This window comes from Condylura cristata, unplaced genomic scaffold (genome assembly GCF_000260355.1).
Source record: "Condylura cristata isolate star-nosed mole 26May11 unplaced genomic scaffold, ConCri1.0 scaffold00020, whole genome shotgun sequence".
In the NCBI taxonomy this organism is placed as follows: domain Eukaryota; kingdom Metazoa; phylum Chordata; class Mammalia; order Eulipotyphla; family Talpidae; genus Condylura; species Condylura cristata.
Genome location: NW_004567121.1, coordinates 20,944,005 through 20,961,649, shown reverse-complemented (window position 1 = coordinate 20,961,649; position 17,645 = coordinate 20,944,005). Strand labels below are relative to the sequence as shown.

Below are 17,645 nucleotides of genomic sequence, written 5' to 3'. Positions count from 1 at the left end.
GGAAAAAATGTGCCCATGTAAGAGTCTAGAATATACCAGAAGACTTACCCTAGAAGACAACTATCAAATTTAAATATGTGCCATCTTAAACATCAGTGAACGAGTAAAAAACTACAACCTAGCAAACCGATGTTCCTGAATGTTTTTCTCATCTTAGTGCAAAAAAAAAAATTTCTCCTTTTGTCATGAAAAAAATTTCCAAAGGACCCTGTTTTACAATTGGAACAAGCTAAAGAATGCTTCCAAAAGATTTGCGTACTTCAGTTATGGAAAGAAAAAAGTGAACAGTTGGCAATGGTAAATAAGTTTCCCAGGTTGAAAAAAAAACAAATGACACACTAACAAGAGGACAGGCTTGTTCTTACACAACTGCCACTTGTTCTTTGGAGCCCATATGTGCTGCTCACTCCCCAGAAACAAGTCTGCCTCGTTCTGGTCATCACCTAGTCACCTGATCGCCCAGATGTCAGGTGTGAGCCGCCTGTCCACTTTCATCTGCTGAGTTTCCCAGGGAAGACTTTTACAATGAGCATGGTACTGAACTTCAAGACATTACTAATCTACCATTGACAATATCAATGTGGCATCGAAAACAAGTGAAAAGGCAGAAAAAAGGGCACTGACTTCCTAAGTTGCAATCTAAGAGCAATACAAGATAATACATTTTATTCAATGAAACTGGATTGGTGTCCATTCATCGTGCTAATCTACTTCTCTTTGAAGCTAAAGGATCTCTTCTGTACTATTTAAGAGTACTTGTTGGCTGACTCTTGTGAATTGAGCACTATAGTAAACAATACGGAAAAAATAATTAAAAGAACACCTTTGTATGATGGTCTCTGACCTCATCATCTTGCTAATGTGATTATTCATCCACACACTTAATAAACATATGTGTTGGTACTCATTATGTGTCAGGGACACTGGGAGTCACTAAAAATGTAAATGCCAAGACACCTAATAGGTAGGGAAAATCGAAGAACAGAATCAGAAGCAGATGACTCATAAGAACACAGTAGGGATTTCAGAAATGGGCAAAGCGCTGTGGGGATCAGCACACGGTCCCATGGGCCATGGGACCGCAAGCTAAGATTTTCACACTCCCACACGTGTAACTGATGCCCGCAGAGAAGCGTGCACTTTCCTTCCGCGCAGGGATTTAGGCCACGGCTAAATGGCCATCTGTCAGAGATGCTGCAGGTGCGGATTCCCCCCAAGTGAGAGGCTGGATTAAGTATCCTTTAAAGTAACTTCCAACTCTAAAATTATGTAATTCCATGAGATCAGCAAAGGCTAAAACAGTAATAGGAAGCTTGAGAAAGGAAGGGACACTTGAAGTAAGCCCAAACGATGGCTGGGACATGAAAAACAAGATAGAGCGTAAGACATTCTGTCTTACTCCTTTTCACGTCAGTCTGCAAAACAGATTAACCAGGTCAGAAACTGGGACAAACACTAAGAATTCTAACCCTAGTAGAATATTGTGAGATAGTCAGAATTCTGTATTTTACTAGAAAATAACAGGCATCAGTTTTCTGTATCACATTTAAGAAAATTATTTTCATAAGGCATTATGCAGTAACAGCATTTAAAAATATGCTCCTACTCTAGTATATTCTCAATTATATAAGTATACTTAATGAAAAGATCTGGCATGAGTATATATTGCTATTTGGAACTTACATAGACCCTGAAATTTGCATTATTTGGCTACATTTCTTATTAGCCTTAAAAAAAAAGTTGATTTACCATTTAAAGCCATTGTTTCCCTTTCCTGTTCCCCCTAAATTTCCTATCGCCTATGCTCACATTTCCTATTCACGCATCTTCACTTTACAATACCAAGAAATACATGGCAATCTCAAACAGCCAAGAACACATTCAAAAGTCAAAAGCTAAAATGTCCTTTAAGGTGTCTCCAGTATTTATAGGAACACATGGTCTTGGGACAACATGCTGTGTCTAACACCATCATTAAATTCATCAGCAAGTAACTGCTGACATCACAATATCCTTAATAGAATAAATCCAAGTATAGGATGGTTTCACTATGTGTTCTCAGCCATCAAAATTATGCTATTTCCTGAAGGGAGGAACATCCTATACTGTCAAAAAATTTAACAAGGATGTAAAACAATGGTACTTCTTTAAAAAATAATTTTTAGGGCCCTCCCTAGTAACTCAGTGGGTTAGGACGCCGCAGCTGTTTCAGTGTGAGTTCGATCCCAAACCCCGGAAGTGATCCAAAAGGCACAGCAGACCTCTCCTCTCTCGCCCACTGCTCCCCTCAGCAGTGTACTTAGTCCATCTGCCTGTTCTGCTCCCCATTCCATCTCTGGTGAATCATCTCACCACCCCTCCACCTCTGGCCTGCACCCCAATTCTGTATGCATTAATAAATAAATCTTTAAAAAAAAAGATTTAAAATATATATATATTTTTTTAATGTGCTATGGGCCCTCCCTGGTGGCGCAGTGCATTAAAGCACAACACTCAGAAGCTAAAGCCACTTCAGCATGAGCTCAATCGCTGGCCCTGTGTGTGATCCACATGGTGCAGCAGAACTTTCCTGGCCTGCTTACTACTCCCCTCAACAATTTTCTTCGTCGATCTACCTGTTCTGCTCTCCCCTCTGTCTCTGGTGAATCCTCCCACCACCCCTGCACCTCTGGCCTGTACTCCAGCTCTGTATACATAAATAAACCTTTTTTTAAAAATGTGTTATTAGAGTCGGAAAAAATACTGATCACAGATTTGGAGCACAGGTTAGAAATTCAGTTGAGCATATGAAAGTATGTGCTGGAAACAACTGACAGAATAACAGCAATAGAGTCCATGCTAAGTGCTGTAAGGCTGAAAACAAAACGCAACGCAATGAACAGTGTAAAGAGAAATGCTATTTTACTTCCTGTATAAGAATCAGTTCCTCAGTAGTTTATGATGTAATGCCCAACTTACCTCTTTTTCTGAGAGGTTCAGAGTAAGCAAATGCAAAGTTCTAGTATGGGATGACTTCCAATCCACAGGCATCACATTTCCATAATTGTCTGTCAGGGCATTCCAAATCCTTGAAAAGAAGAAAATCTAATCACTGAAAGTTAACATTCTGAACATCTTTTATTAAATACCCAGTACTACAGTGAGAAGGAAAAAAACCACCAAGTACCAAAGGGAAAAAGTAGATACATTCAGGAAAGCGTGAGTAAGGTAGAGTCTCCTAAATAAGAGCTGATGAAAATTAAATGGTTGACAATGCTACATACACAAAGGTGGGGGAGGGCTATTATTTATAAGAGGTCTCTAATTGTAAAGAAGCTATTAAATAATTGGGTGGTTTTTCCCAAGTGTGTCAGCCACTAGGATACAAAAAATAAAAGACCACTAGGGGTATAAAAATCAGAATGCAAGCTTAAAAATACAGAAGGAATACTGGTTTCGTGACAAAGAGAAGCAGCAATGAGACTACAGCTGCCAAAGGCATGAAATTCCAAACTGTGGCTAGGCTTCAGAATGCATATTCCCCATAATGAAAATGTGGACCCAGAAAGCTCTAGAAAACTGGCTTAGCTACCCAGCAAATCTCTTAAGCATTGTTCACACCTATTCTCTGCTGGAATCATAATCCTCTTTGATGCCTAAACTGAGATTGGAGGCCACACCTCTGCATTGTGAAACTTTCTGGATTTCTGGCTTACCCTTTCCTGGGTAAAAAAAAACTCTCAAAAACTAAGCAAATGACATAAAACTAACCTTGGTCGGGAACTTGGATAGTCTAATATGTGACAAGAGTCCAGAGCTTTTGAGATTTGTCTGGTCTGCTTGCTAGCCCCTTCTTAAGTGAGACTGTAATTGAGGTTTATGACAAGATGAATTTGACCTTTCAAGGAAGAGAAAAATAATTAACAGTCCTCTATCTCCACCAAGGTCAGAACAATTATGGAGAGAAGGACATAGGGTCAACTTCAGTGTAAGATTTCTAGAATTCTCAAGAAATGTGAATGGCCTTCATCCTTATCATAAAGGACTACATCCAGTCATAAGCAACTGGCAAAGCAGCTCTTTCCCAAGGAGGTTAAAGTCCTGCCAACATGGAATCCTGCATGAAATCTTTCTCAATCAGAAGTTGGGAGATTATAAAACTAAAACCAGGGCTCAAAGAAGTTAAATAAGGTAACTAAGGAAAGACAGTATCTGGGTAAAAGATCTAGGTAAAAGAGTCAACTGTCATGAAAGGAGCAGGAGTGAACTCTAATCAAGCTATGGAGAAGAAACGTAAACAGAGAAAGGAGAGAAGGAGAGGTGCTACTAATCCCTGGCCCCCAAAAAGAGATTTCTAATGTATTAATATTTCCAAATCAAGCATTGTGCACCAACCTGTGTACTAGAAACTATTAAGAGCAAAATTTAAAAAAAAAGGACTATGTGAACATAAGATTTGCATAAGATTTATATAAATTGTTCCCGACAGTACAAGCAAAGCAAAAATAAGGAAACAAATCTGTGTGCACAAATCATCTGTTTTGAGAAGTTCCTCTCAATAAGTCCAAATACATAATTTAAAATCCAGAATATGTCCCGAGAAATAATGATTCCATATACAAATTTATATAAAACTGTCTTCTCTATGGAAATAGATTTTCAAGTATATCACTTTTTGCCATTGGCTGCATGCATACATACTTGTGCATATAAAATCCAATCATAAATTCTTTCCTCTATACCTGGGCAGAACACTATGTGGAGGAACCAATAAAAAGGCAGGTTCTCCAAGCTCAGCCATACCCACAGGCCTCTATTCCCAGCCACCTTTTCCCAGCTTCCTGCCTTACTCCTAATAAATCAGGTACAGAGGCAAGGCACTCAGCCTCTCCAAAAACTCCTCTCCCCATATTTATGTGTGTATGTATACATTTTATGTAACATACATTATCTATAACATAAATGTATTACCTATTTTATGTAATATATATGTGTACACACTCACGCATAAAATACAAGTTCCAGGCTCAAGTTCCTTCACTCTCACCATGTCTTCTGGGGTAAGTCTAAGACATAATTACAACCCTTATTTAACCAAATTATAGTTGGGTTAAATAAAGTGTCCCCAGGAACTCTGCTCCTAGCTTTCATAAATCCCTGTGAATTTTCCATTACGGTACTGGTGATGATTCTGTACTACTTACATATTTATGCCTTTCCAGAGCCTTTCCTGATTTGTCTGTCAGTTTGTTTTGCTAGGGGGGAATGGGCGAGAGGAGCTTATATTCAACCTGAGCTGCCAATAGGCCCCGATAAATTCCTTCAACAGACATGCTGCCTCAGCCCCAATACCTTCGCACATGCTAAACAATATACTCGACAAACCCTAGAGCTTTCTTGCCCTTTCAGACAGACTCCCACTACTCCAGCAGGATAGATTTCTCATTCCTTTCTCTATGAAGTCTTTCTAGGCTCTAGACTCCCTACCCCCACCCACCTCCACACTTTTAAAGCTATTACTCTGCACATATATCCCTCAGAACATTTGTCACGCCCACACATATACTTGGCTACAAATCTAGCTCCCAGCCCCGGCTGTACCCTCCTCGGGAAGGGCGGGGTGCAGACACCTCAGTGCTGCAGGTGTGAAGCAGTCTCTGGCATCAGCTGGAGCTTCACGGTTGTTGCTAGGATGAATGAACGGCCACGACGGTACCCAAGGAGGCACCAGGAAGTACTGTATCCACCCCCAGCGCTGAGCAAGACTGCCCTCTCAACAAAACTTAGGTTGGTTTCTAAGAAGGAGGGGGGCAGGCGCAGGTGGGGGTGGGGATGCTCAAAGTAGAGTGGGGGCAAGGTGCAGAAGATTTAAAGCACGCCACTAGCGGGGACCCCAAAACCCGCAGGAGGGCTGTGGGGAGCACGCGGGGCGGGGACTCCAGCCGGTGGAGGCGGAAGGAGGGCATGGGGAGGAGCCTGCGGCCGAAGTCCCACAGAGGCTGCGGACTGAGGGCCAGCAGGCAGGGCGAGGGGAGGACAAGGGGCAAGGGAGGCTCCCGCCCCACCCGGCCGGCCCAGACTCACTCGTCCCCTTGCAGGAGGCTGCACTCCGTGATGGGCCGCACAGCCGTCCGCGGGGGCTCGGCGCCCGGCCCCGAGGGGCGGAAACACAGGCTCAGCTTCTCCTCCAAGCTGCAAGCCAGCGCCGGGAAGCCGTCGCCTCCCTCGCCCACCCCTGCCGCGGCTTCGGCGCTCTCGTGGCAGTTCTCCTGGCGCTGGGGGCTCGGGGTAGACTCCTGGAACTCATAGAAATCCTCCCAGTCCCCGTCCGCCGCCATCACCGCCCGGTGTAGCCGCTGGCCCCGCCCCGCCGCCGGGCCACGCCCTCGAGGCCCCCCCCCCGGCCCCGGCCCCGCCCCCTCCCTCCAGCAATTCAGAGGCCACCCAGCCAAAGGGTCTAACCTTTTCCTGAGTCTTCTCAGAGTGGACCACATGTCCCACAGAAAGGAAGACCTTAACTTTGCTGAGTCACTTCCTATATTCTCTATCCAGAATAGCGTCCTTCTTAGCTTTCCTTAGGGGGAACTCGCCCTGAATGTGACTAAAATAAAGTGTTTCTTTAAACTTGCGACCCTGTACCGAAGTCGTTTCCCAGGAGAACTTATGTCAACCTGGAAGTAAAACTGCAGGGGCTTCTTCTGGTCAAATTGAGTTAATTCTGGAAGAGCAGAAGGATTACAATGCAGGTACAGCAAATTGGTGAACCATAGGCAAGTTGGAGGCAAAAGGAAGGTATGCTTTTAGCAAGCTTTAGTCAAAAATTGGAAAGAGCTATTTCGAGTAAGATTGAGACTCGGAGATTGTGGCAGGTTCTCATTGACTGAAAGAGGTGGACAGTTTCTTATTTCTGGGCAAGGAGGTGTCCCGCAGACTCAAGGAGTAGCAGGTATGTGAGAGCCCTCCCTCATAGCCACCGACTCCATTTTGAATCAGGCTTCCTTTATTATGTGTCCCACCTGCTGCTTTTGTAACTTTTCAGCCAGAATAACAACGCCACTTGAGAATGCTCAAGTGGTAGCAAAATTAATTCCACAAATATTTTATGTCTCCTACGCCCACATGCTAGCCACTCTGGAACATACTCATGAACTATTACGTGAGCTAATATTTGCAAAAACACTTAAAACAGTGCTGTCAGTAAGCTCCATGTGTACGTTATATAACTAATACATGGCTGCTCTCAAGGAGGTTAAAATGTCGTTGGAATACTAACAGGAGGAGGTTTATAGCATATAGAAAATAAGCACGCGTGGAAGCAGAGTTATTTTGTGAGTCTAGTTTCAGTTTCAAGATGAAAAGGGTTCTAGAGAAGAATGGTGTTGATGTTGCCCAAGAATATTAATGTACTTTGTGCCACTAAGCTTGTTATGCACATTTAAAAATAGTTAAGATGATGCACACATAATTTTACATTATGCGCATTTTACAACTAAAAATATGGGAGGAGTAGGGTCACAGGGGAACAAGAGATGACTTCATAAATTGAAAGATAACCTGAAGTTAATAACAGAAAGTAAGATTTTCCAAGTATACTTTGTACATCTCTGAATAGCATGGAAATCCATCCTCAAGGATACATGTTAATACCAAAATTTTCTATTTACCATTCCAGTGAATGTTATCTCATATTTCAAAAATTTGTCCCATACTAAACAAAATACTTCTATGGCCAAGCCTAAGAAACTGTTGATAATTTAAAGGCAGTATCATTCCTTGTTCTTTCTTTTGAAACCACAAAAGGAGTTAAGTGTTAACCTCTCATTGGCCTACAGCTAAAACTAAATATTCAACAGTAAACTGCTTTTGGGCTGCTGAAAAAATAATCTGACTCAGGTGACAGTCACCTACATATCTGAACACTACCCAAAACTGATACTTTAAGAGAAGCAAGGTCTGTTTCTCTGTAGGTATTTGACTATACACTCAACATTCTAATAAACTATCCAGTTTACCCAGACCGTCCTATGTATAGAGTTTAAGCAAATTGCTTTTTTTTTTCTGACTCTATCTCCATTTACCTGAATGGTGTGTGTATATGTGATAATAAAATTGAAAAATTACTCAGGACACAAGCTGTCAAATTTCTCATATGTTTGCAAATAAAATTCTAGTGGAATAATTTTAGTGGTCTCAGAATTTTATTATGATCAAATTTACCACATGGGATGCTTTTTATTTTTAATTAAACCAAATCACCCCACCTTGATTACCCCATTGTGAAAATGAGACTTGAATCACTTAATTTATATTTGCAAACCCATAGTAACCTTGTGTTCAACATTGTCTATTAAATTGCTTCCAAAGGAATGTGATTAAGAAAACTAACCAAATGCTACTTTATGGGGTCAGAGCAATAAGATTAGAAAAAAAACTAGTATCGAATAAGATGTTAATTAGTGCTTTGCAGATTTTTAATAATTATTATAAATATGAGAAAGTAACAGCAAAAACTAGTTCAAATGATAGGATGTTTGTACCACATAAAATTATAAAGTAGCAGCATTTCTTTTCAATGCCACTTACCTCTCTTCCCAGATGGTACCTGGGCACTTCAATTACTCCTCAGCTTCTAGTCCTACAGGGGACATGTTTTGACTAGGTTCCAACTAGGTGTTTCCTCTTTAGGCTCCTTTGGTATTTGACTCACAGGGCTTTCAGTGGAGAACTGAACTCCCAGTTTCAATTCCTTGAGTCCTTTTACTTAATATTTCCCTGATTGCAACCTTGAAGCAACTCTCCTTCCCATTGGTCAAATGCTAGCTTTAAACTTGCCACAGATGTGGCAAGTTGCCCTCCAGCATCATGTATTTTGACTAATCCATCAATACCCAGAGGTTTCCAATTAAGAAAAGGTTCTCTCATTTCATTGTCTCACATAGCTTGATTCTGCTAAGTTACCTCCCATTTATTGCAAACTTTTATCTCCTCCCAACTCCTAGATGATAGATGAAAATGAACATGCAAACATGTTTATTCCATATATTTAGAAAAGTTGTCTATAGATTGTCAATCCTTGATTCAAAATTAGAAAGTGCTTTAATAGAAAGAACTGCTTTCTAAAGAATTTCTCCTAGCACTTGAATAATTGTTTTATATCAATCTTTTAAGAAAGGGTTACTTTTTGTATGACAATGTATTTAAATTTTACACATATATCATAGTGGGAATTTCAGTAACAAAATTTGGAAAAGTAGGTTATTCAACATATAGACCACCTAGGGGCATAAATAATCAGAAAATATAAGAACTGAAAAAGAGAGGGAGGGAGAAATAAAGGAAACTACTCAATACAGGGCCAGAAAGTATATGCTTGTCAAAATATAGCATAAAGTGACTGCTGAAGGTATAACAAAGCAACCTAACACAATGAGAAGGTGCATAAAAGAAAAGTGAGAAAAGCTAAGGTGATGGCTAAATTTATTCAGAAACTAGGGGGAAAATCAGATCAAGAAACAAAACTAAAATAGAATTTAGAAATTCATTCCCTTGGCCTAAGAATATCAAGAAGGCTGTGAAAAAGGTACATTGTTTCCATTTTGGCCTATTTTTTGAAATATTTATTTATGCATACAGAACTGGGGAATAGGCCAGAGGTTCAGGGGCTATGAAAGGATTCACCAGAGACAGAGTGGGGAGCAGAACAGGCAATCAATGAGGCACACTGCTGAAGGGGAGGTCTGCCACACCATGTGGTCACCTCCGGGATGGGTGGGAATCGAATTTGTACTGAACAGGCTTTAGCTTCTTAGTGCTGTGCTTTAACCCGCTGCGCCACCAGGGAGGGCCCCATTTTGACCTATTTTTACAAAAACATCAAGAATCCTTTGAATCCTCAGAGATCCAAATCCAGCCTTCATTAGTAAAGAACATTTAAATGTCATTTCCAGTTTGATAGTGTTGAGGTTTCTATGCCAAAGATCAGATCTAGGTCTTAATCCGACAGAATTACCCGTGCAGGTCAGTCTGGTCTGAACATCTCCCTTAGGTGTCAAAGGGGCCATGCTGGGAAAACATGGACAAGCATATTTGTTTGTGGCTTTTTTTTTTTTTTGGCCTCCTTAAGAACTATAAATATGAATGGTAGAACTATCATGATGGAAATGTAATATATTCTCTCCATAGTTCTTCTCTTAAGAAGATTGTGATCTTGTTTTTTCATATTATTCATCACTAACTTTCCCACAAGAATGTTCTTCTAACCTTGATCCACCAAGCTGACATTTTTGTGCACAAGTAAAAGGGCATCACTGAGTTTGTACCTCTGTCATGGCCGTCTTTGGATGTATTCCAGTATCTTTATCTCCCAGAGCCTAACCACTCCTTGCATTTAATGAACCTTTCATTCTGAATTATTTGTCTCATGATTAATTTCTTCAGGTCTCAAAAAAAAAATCAGAAAAACTAATGTACAATGGTAGAAAGCAGACCCATGTTGCCAGGGTGATGGAATGGTTTGGGGTAAGAGAAGGATCAGAGAAGGGACAAGAGGAAAACTGCTGTAATAATGGAAATAGTCTATAACTTGAGTGTGAGGGTGACTGCATTTCTGCATGTACTTACCAAGCATAAGTTTAAAGTTTAAAATAAGTACATTTTATTGAAGGAAAATTATAACTCAATGCATTTTTTAATGTGACTTTATAGCCAAAAAATGGAAACTATAAACACACAGTGGAATATTTTCAGCCTTAAAAGGAATGAAATTCTAAGACAGGTTACAACATGGAGGAAACTTGAAGACAATTACTAATGAAGGCAACACAAAAGACATGGATGACGAACTCACTTACATAAGGTATCCAGAGTATGCAAATCAATAGAGACAGAAAGTGCAATAGACTGGTTGCCAGGAGTTGGGGGAAGATGGGAATGGAAACTCCGTGTTTAAATGGAATATCTTCAGTTAGGATCATGGAAAAGTTGTACAGATAGATAGTGGTGATTGGTGTCCACAGTGTGAATGTACTTATGCCACAGTATACTAAAAAAAGATTAAAATGACAATTTTATGTGACATATATTTAATCAGCAATTTTTCTTGAAGGAGTTGACTTCATTGAATCACTTGTAAGAATTACCCTGTCCCTGTTTACTTATCATCTGATCACTTTAAAAGTAAATTCAAATCAAGGCTTTCAAGTTTGTTCACACAATATGGTAATTTTTAACAGACAGTTAACTTGTTAATTATCTTTCTGTTTTACCTTTTGATTGAATATGCATTCTATACTGCATTTATGTAAATTAATTTCACCAAAAAGTAATACAAAAATAATAGAAGATTATTTTCACTTGAAGACTTGCATTCACAGAGATCATTTGAGAGATTTAGTTTCTAACAGAAGAAATTCAGTGGAGATGGAAAATCTCTCTGGGCCAGAGGGGGGGGGCGGAATGAAAACAAAGCAAAGAAGATGGCTTTCAAGAACACAGAATCAGAATCAGTCCACTTCCCACTGAACTGGAGCAGGTGGGAATGAGTAAAAATAAATACTTAAAAAGCACCATTGAAGCCCTCCCTGGTGGCGCAGCAGGTTAAAGCACAGCACTAAGAAGCTAAAGCCACTTCAGCATGAGTTCGACCCCTACCCTGGAGGTGACCCACATGGCACAGCAGATCTCTCCTGACCCACCTGCTGCTCCCCTCAGCAGTGTATTTCATCAGTCGGCCTATTCTGCTCCTCACTTTGTCTCTGGTGAATCCTCTCACTGGCATCTCTGGCCTATACTCCAGTTCTGTATGCCTAGATAAATAAATCTTTAAAGAAAAAAAAAAAAAGCACCATTGAACACAATGACAGACTATCAAAAAGTGACATTATGAAGACCAGCAGGCAGCTCTCATGAGACCAGGTAGAATTAAGAAGTTCCTCCAGGTTACAGGGAGAATAGGCACAAACAATTCAGAGCATTTTGCAATTCACAAATAACTATTAGTCTGATGACCATGGGTGAAAAGAATGATGACACTATGTCTGATGCACATTGCACATGAAATGTTGGTCATATATATTATGCTGTTTTCTGGTGTGCTTATTAATATAAATTTCTTATAAGGTGAAGTGTCCCAAATTTTCTATTCGCCTCAGAGTTAGGGCAAGGGGCCCACAGCCTTCAACAATATTCCATGAAATCAGCCAGATTTACCCCCATCCAGATTTAAACTGATGGGGTTACAACAATGTTAAAATTACAGTGTCCTGTGCCTTTCAAATTTAATTTGTTCAGATTTTTGTTTTCCATTTATCTTCTCTGTGTAGTTTTGCTACCAGAGATATTAAAGTTTTTCTTTTGCCATCTTTAGAAAGAGAAAACTTTGTTGTGAGTGGAGTTGGATGGGGTAGGACTAAGGAGGACATATCATCTACACACACAATTCTCTATAGCTATAGGCTTAATGGGGCCTTTCTTCTTTTTTAAAAGAGTGGTCAAAAAGCCTTGACATCAAAAGAACTGCACCGATATTACTGCATCAAAATGGCCTCATTGAAATGTTACAGATCTAAATAAACCACTTACATCAGACAGAAGTTAGGCCTCCAAAAGCAAAATAGTATTGCCTAATACGATGATTGTTTATGTAATGTAAGCAAACACATGTAATTGCTCGATTTTCTGCTTGATTTGACTAGAATAGAGAAATAAGCTAGTTGTTTCTATTATGATAGCAGAGGATTAAGATGAGGTGTCTCAGAAATCCCTGTTTATTGAAGAAAAATGTTATTTTTATTCTATGTTGTAAAGAATAGCTTTGTAGGATTAATTTGCCCTCTGGAAAACCAGCTTAGTGTATACACCGTCTGCCCCTGAGTCTCCCAGGCTGGGAATTCCAACACAGGAATTAGTGTCAGTGCCTGGATTTCAGCAGCTTGGCCAACTCTCCCTTCTGACTGCAGGATTCCAGGCTCTGCCATCACCTGAGTCAGCCTGGAAGGGGAAGGACCCCTCAGCTTGCATCTTCCTACCCAGAGAGCCCAATCAGCCCACCCTTCTCCTTCTATTATGGAATGCGTTATTTCTCCAAATTCATAAGTAGGAGTTTAACTCTTGTATCTCAGAATATGGCTATGTAGAGATAAAGTCATTAAAAAAGATGAGTTAAAATAAGGCAGTTAGGGGGCCCTCCCTGGTGGCACAAATGTTAGGACGCAGCACTGCAAGCTGGCTGCAGCCCCTTCGGTGTGAGTTCAATCCCCAGCCCCAGACGGAGGTGATCCACATGGAGCAGCAGATCTGTCCTGACCCGCCTGCTACTCCCCTCAGCAGTGTTACTTCGTGGATCTGCCTGTTCTGCTCCCCACTCTGTCTCTGGTGAATCCTCTCACCACCCCTGCACCTCTGGCTTATATCCCCAGATCTTTATAAATAAATAAATCTTAAAAAAAAAAAAAGACAGGGTAGGGCCCTAATCCAATCTGAGTAGTGTCTTTATAGAAGACACACCAGGACACAAACTAGGGAAAGATCATGTTAGCCACAGCAAGATGGTGGCCTTTGGTAAGCCAAGGAGAGATACCTCGGAAGGAGAAAAAAACCACCTTTGACTTCAGCATCCAGGACTGTAAGAATACAAATGTCTGTTGTATAAGCTACTGTTATGGTGACCTTAGCAAATGAATACACCTCCCAAAGTCGTCCCAGAGATTTCTGGAAGTCTCCATAGCAAACTTTACTTGATTGAGCTCAGGATAAATATGGTTCCTTTGTCAGTCCTGGTATTGGTCTCTATTAGATCTGGCAATTGGATCCTGCTTAAGAGCAGGATCAGACCTTTCCTCTTACTCCATTTCCCATCTAAGGCAAGAAGATAAGAAATTATGCGAAAGTATCAAGTTCTACAGAGAGGTGCCAACCAGATTGAAAGGGTTTAGTTTCTCTCAGTGAGAAAGCCTCCTTAGGACTGGAGAGTGGGCAACAGGGCCTGAATGCAGGATGGCAGAGTCTTATCAGGATGACTACGGACATGTAAGACCTGACCCTCTGGGCCCAGAAAGGAATACAATGAGAAAATCTTAGCATGAGACCAGATCTTCTGGAGTTTGGGGCATGTGTGAAATTATCAACTGGGGCTTCCTTTTGCCAGGAAGTTGGTGGATCGCCCCTGATAACAGGGTTGACACAGGGCAGCAGAGGGAACAGGCCACACACCATCTGTTGAGTAAGGGTCATGATTTCTCCTGGTGGCCAAAAGGATACGTGCACAGGTGCTTAGGTGTGACTCTTTCTTGAAAGGATCCCATGAAAAAAGTTTTTAGGGTTGAGGTGACCCCAGCAGGAGGTCATCATCACCGAAGAGGAGGTGGGGACACAGAGGGAGGTGTGGTAGAGACTGAGAGAAAGGGCAGGTCAAATCCCACCTGCTGCTGGCTCCCAGGTCACGCATGGGTGGGGGAAGGGAGGAATGTTGACATTGAGTAGGAGACGGACATTGTTTTTGACATTGAATCAGACTTCTCTATGCCTGAATATAAGACTACTCTTACTGATGAAAGTGACAGAAAAAACTTAGATTCTGACCAGATGCCAGCCAGAGGTGGGGAGAGGGAATTGGACAGGCTGAAATGATAGGGAAGCCTTTTCTTTCTTGCACTGTACCACATCCTATCCATTCAACCTATCAGCTCCAATATATTCAACAACTTTTAGCTCTAACCACCATGGGAAACACCATGCAGCCCTTCTAGCCTTTCCTCTCCTAGTTCGTTCCCACTTTCAGCCACCCATTTTCTCTCCACAACAGCGTCCCAATAAATATCAATTCAAGCAATGAAAATGACTAAGAAGTTTGCTCTTCCAACATAAGCAAACTCAGCCTCGACTGACATCCTCTGGCACCACTACTCCAGTAATTAATCTATGTTTAAAGCTACCACATAAAGACAACACTGAGTTAAAACAGGTATTCAAAGGTGGAAGTTCACATGAGGAACATCTAAGTAACAAGTCTACCAGAATTGCTGTTATCAGAATATAATGCAGTTGCTGAACTAGGTTACAGATTAAGGGTAAAATCCACTGACTCTCTTGGTCCCATCACAAAAGAGTGATGGATGGAACACATTAGTCACTGGAAACCACACGGACAGAAATTCTTGGGGGCATCCCTGCTGGCCTAAGGGTTAAGTTTCAGTGCTGTCACTGCCAGGACCTGAGGCCTGAGTTCAATCCCTGGCTGCTGACCCACAGATGGCTGCAGCAGACCTCTCCTGACCCACCCACCTGCTGCTCCCCTCAGCAGTGTGTTTCAGTCAGTCCACCTGTTCTACTCCCCATCTGTCTCTGGTGAATCTTCTCACCCCCTGTACTGGGCCTACACCCCAGTTCTTATATGGGTTTCCTGTAAATAAATTTTGAAAAATAAATTTTCTCTAAAAAAATCAGTATTCTCATAAAGGAGAAGCACCACTTAAAATTTTGAACAGTAGATTTTAGAGAAACTAGATTAAAGATTTTATGCTAAGTGTCTTTCTTTAATCATTCTGATCTGTGGAGGATGGGATAGGTGTGTCAGGTAGTGCTGAAAGAAACTTCCCAAATAAAATGTAATGCATTTAAGTTTTCAAAATAAAATTCATTTGATGGTTGGGCAAAGTTTGAGGGGCAGGACAGTTCAGATGAAGGAGACAAGGGTGACTTTTTGCAGTGACATGCTTGATTTGGATTAACACAATCATCTGTCAAAGTTTATGGCTTTGGTATTTGACAATTAAGTCTTCCTTTGCTGAATACCTGGTCTAATGCTAGTAGATCATACATTTTATTTGTCAGAAAATGCTTTTAATTATTCATTCCCCCTCCTTTGTTGTTGCAGTTGATTTTGTCACAATCCTAAGTTTCCCAGCTTTCCAAAATGGAGTCCTGTGTATACATCTAAAGAAAATGTCAGTAGGAAAGAAAGCAACGTTAAATGAGAAGATTCTAAAGACGCTTACTCCTGGTAATATTTCACTCCTTTGTTCAATAATCTTTCACTAATGGGATAAAAAAGAATCGAACCTAAGAAGCATCACAGACCATTTCCTCTGTCATAAGCACCTGAGAAGTGTTTTAGGTTACAGTGAGCTGAAAATATCTCTTCAATTCTTGTAAAATGCATAGACACAATAGCACGTGGGAAAATTCTCCTGCCTGAACAAAGGAGAGACTAAGCCTTGTTATTATGGGCTGGATCCTACACAGGAATGATTTATAAAGTGGGTTATTCCCTATGAATTGCTTAAAGATCAATTTGTTTCCAAATGTGTTCTATATTTGACAGCGATATTAAAATAGTCTCCCGTAGGCAAAAGGATGCAAGATAAAGACTGCTTTTAATACTCCCTCAAGTAGGCCTTGATTTTATATGTGTTTAATAATAAATGTTAAATGACCCCCAAAACAGACTCATTTCCAGTGTCTAATAAAAAAATGTATTTAGTTCTTTGAAATTAAATTCTTTAATCAAAGTAGTGCTATAAGAAAATATGGCATTTTACATCTTCAAAAAAAATGTCAGAAGAGTAAAGACTTACCAAATTACTAACTTCTGCATATTTTATTTGCAAGTAATGTTGGTTATACAGGCATCAAATTACTTTTGAAATATAAAACTTCTTGTAATTGGTTTCTTAGAACATAGTATTTTCATTTATATCTTGGAATTTTTATTAGACTCTGAAGTTTCTTGAATCACAGAAAGTTCTTTCTTGTGCTTGTAATTGTATTATCATATTGCTTATTTTGACAATTTGAAAACAATTTTAAAATAAATGGTCTTGACAGGACTATGCTATGCAGGCATCTCTTGTTAACCCATAATGTTAGTGAAAAATAAATCTGTTATTTTAAGTCACTGCGATTTGAGCATTGTTTGTTCTAACAGACTAGACAAGTCTGACTTGCACACATTCAATGAGTTAAGAAAGCAGAGATTACAAACCGCCCAAGAGTTCAATATGGGAAAGTGAAATAAATTACTCTACATCCATATATGGAATATATGGATGCTGCTAAAAGTAGTTTTGAAGACGAATGAGATAAGGAAATCTTTACCATATAAAATAGAGTAGGAAACAAGAATACAAAATAATTTCTATTAAATGAGATCCATACAGGAGATTACATGCTTAGTACTACTTAACAATGTTAGTTTTTCTTGTAGAATCCAAAACATATAAATGCCATATATGGACTCAACTGATGAGTCACACCAGCTCTGGAACACACTTTGCATCCTGACTGAGGTAGCTCCTAGCAAGATTTATGTTGTTCCGCGGGCACCTCCACTTCCTGAGATATGGCCAAGCAACATCTCAGCTTAACGTCCCTCTTGCTGGGGGGCTCGCACTGATGCGGGCTTTGAGCCAAATAATGCTGTGTGATTCATTGGGCACCCACCCAGCAGGGTCTGAGAAGTTACACATTGCAGGCAGGGGTGTGGGGGTGTCTCCAACTCACGCCTGTATTCTTCTTGCCCTGTGGACTGGTTTATGCCACAGTTGCTTCGTCGGCCTCATCCTCCCAGACAGCTGAAGGAGGAACCAAGTGGTACAGGGTGGAAGTGTGGGAGTTGTGCTCTGCGACAAACTTTCATCAATTGGAAATGGAGGCCGAAAGAGAATGCGCCC

General features: G+C 40.6%; 1 protein-coding gene across 2 annotated transcripts in view; it reads right to left on the bottom strand.

The window, feature by feature from the left end:
* FEZ2 (fasciculation and elongation protein zeta 2 (zygin II)) overlaps positions 1-6,359 on the bottom strand; it is a 33,324-nt gene extending 26,965 nt beyond the window's left edge. For both annotated transcript variants that reach the window (XM_012727509.1, XM_004686034.2), the window contains exons 1-2: positions 6,064-6,359; positions 2,959-3,067 (exon numbers count right to left, since the gene is read on the bottom strand). In XM_012727509.1, coding sequence (XP_012582963.1) covers positions 2,959-3,067; positions 6,064-6,317 — 363 coding nt within the window. In that variant the 5' untranslated portion in view covers positions 6,318-6,359. The remainder of the gene's footprint in view (positions 1-2,958; positions 3,068-6,063) is intronic.
* Positions 6,360-17,645: the final 11,286 nt, after the last annotated feature.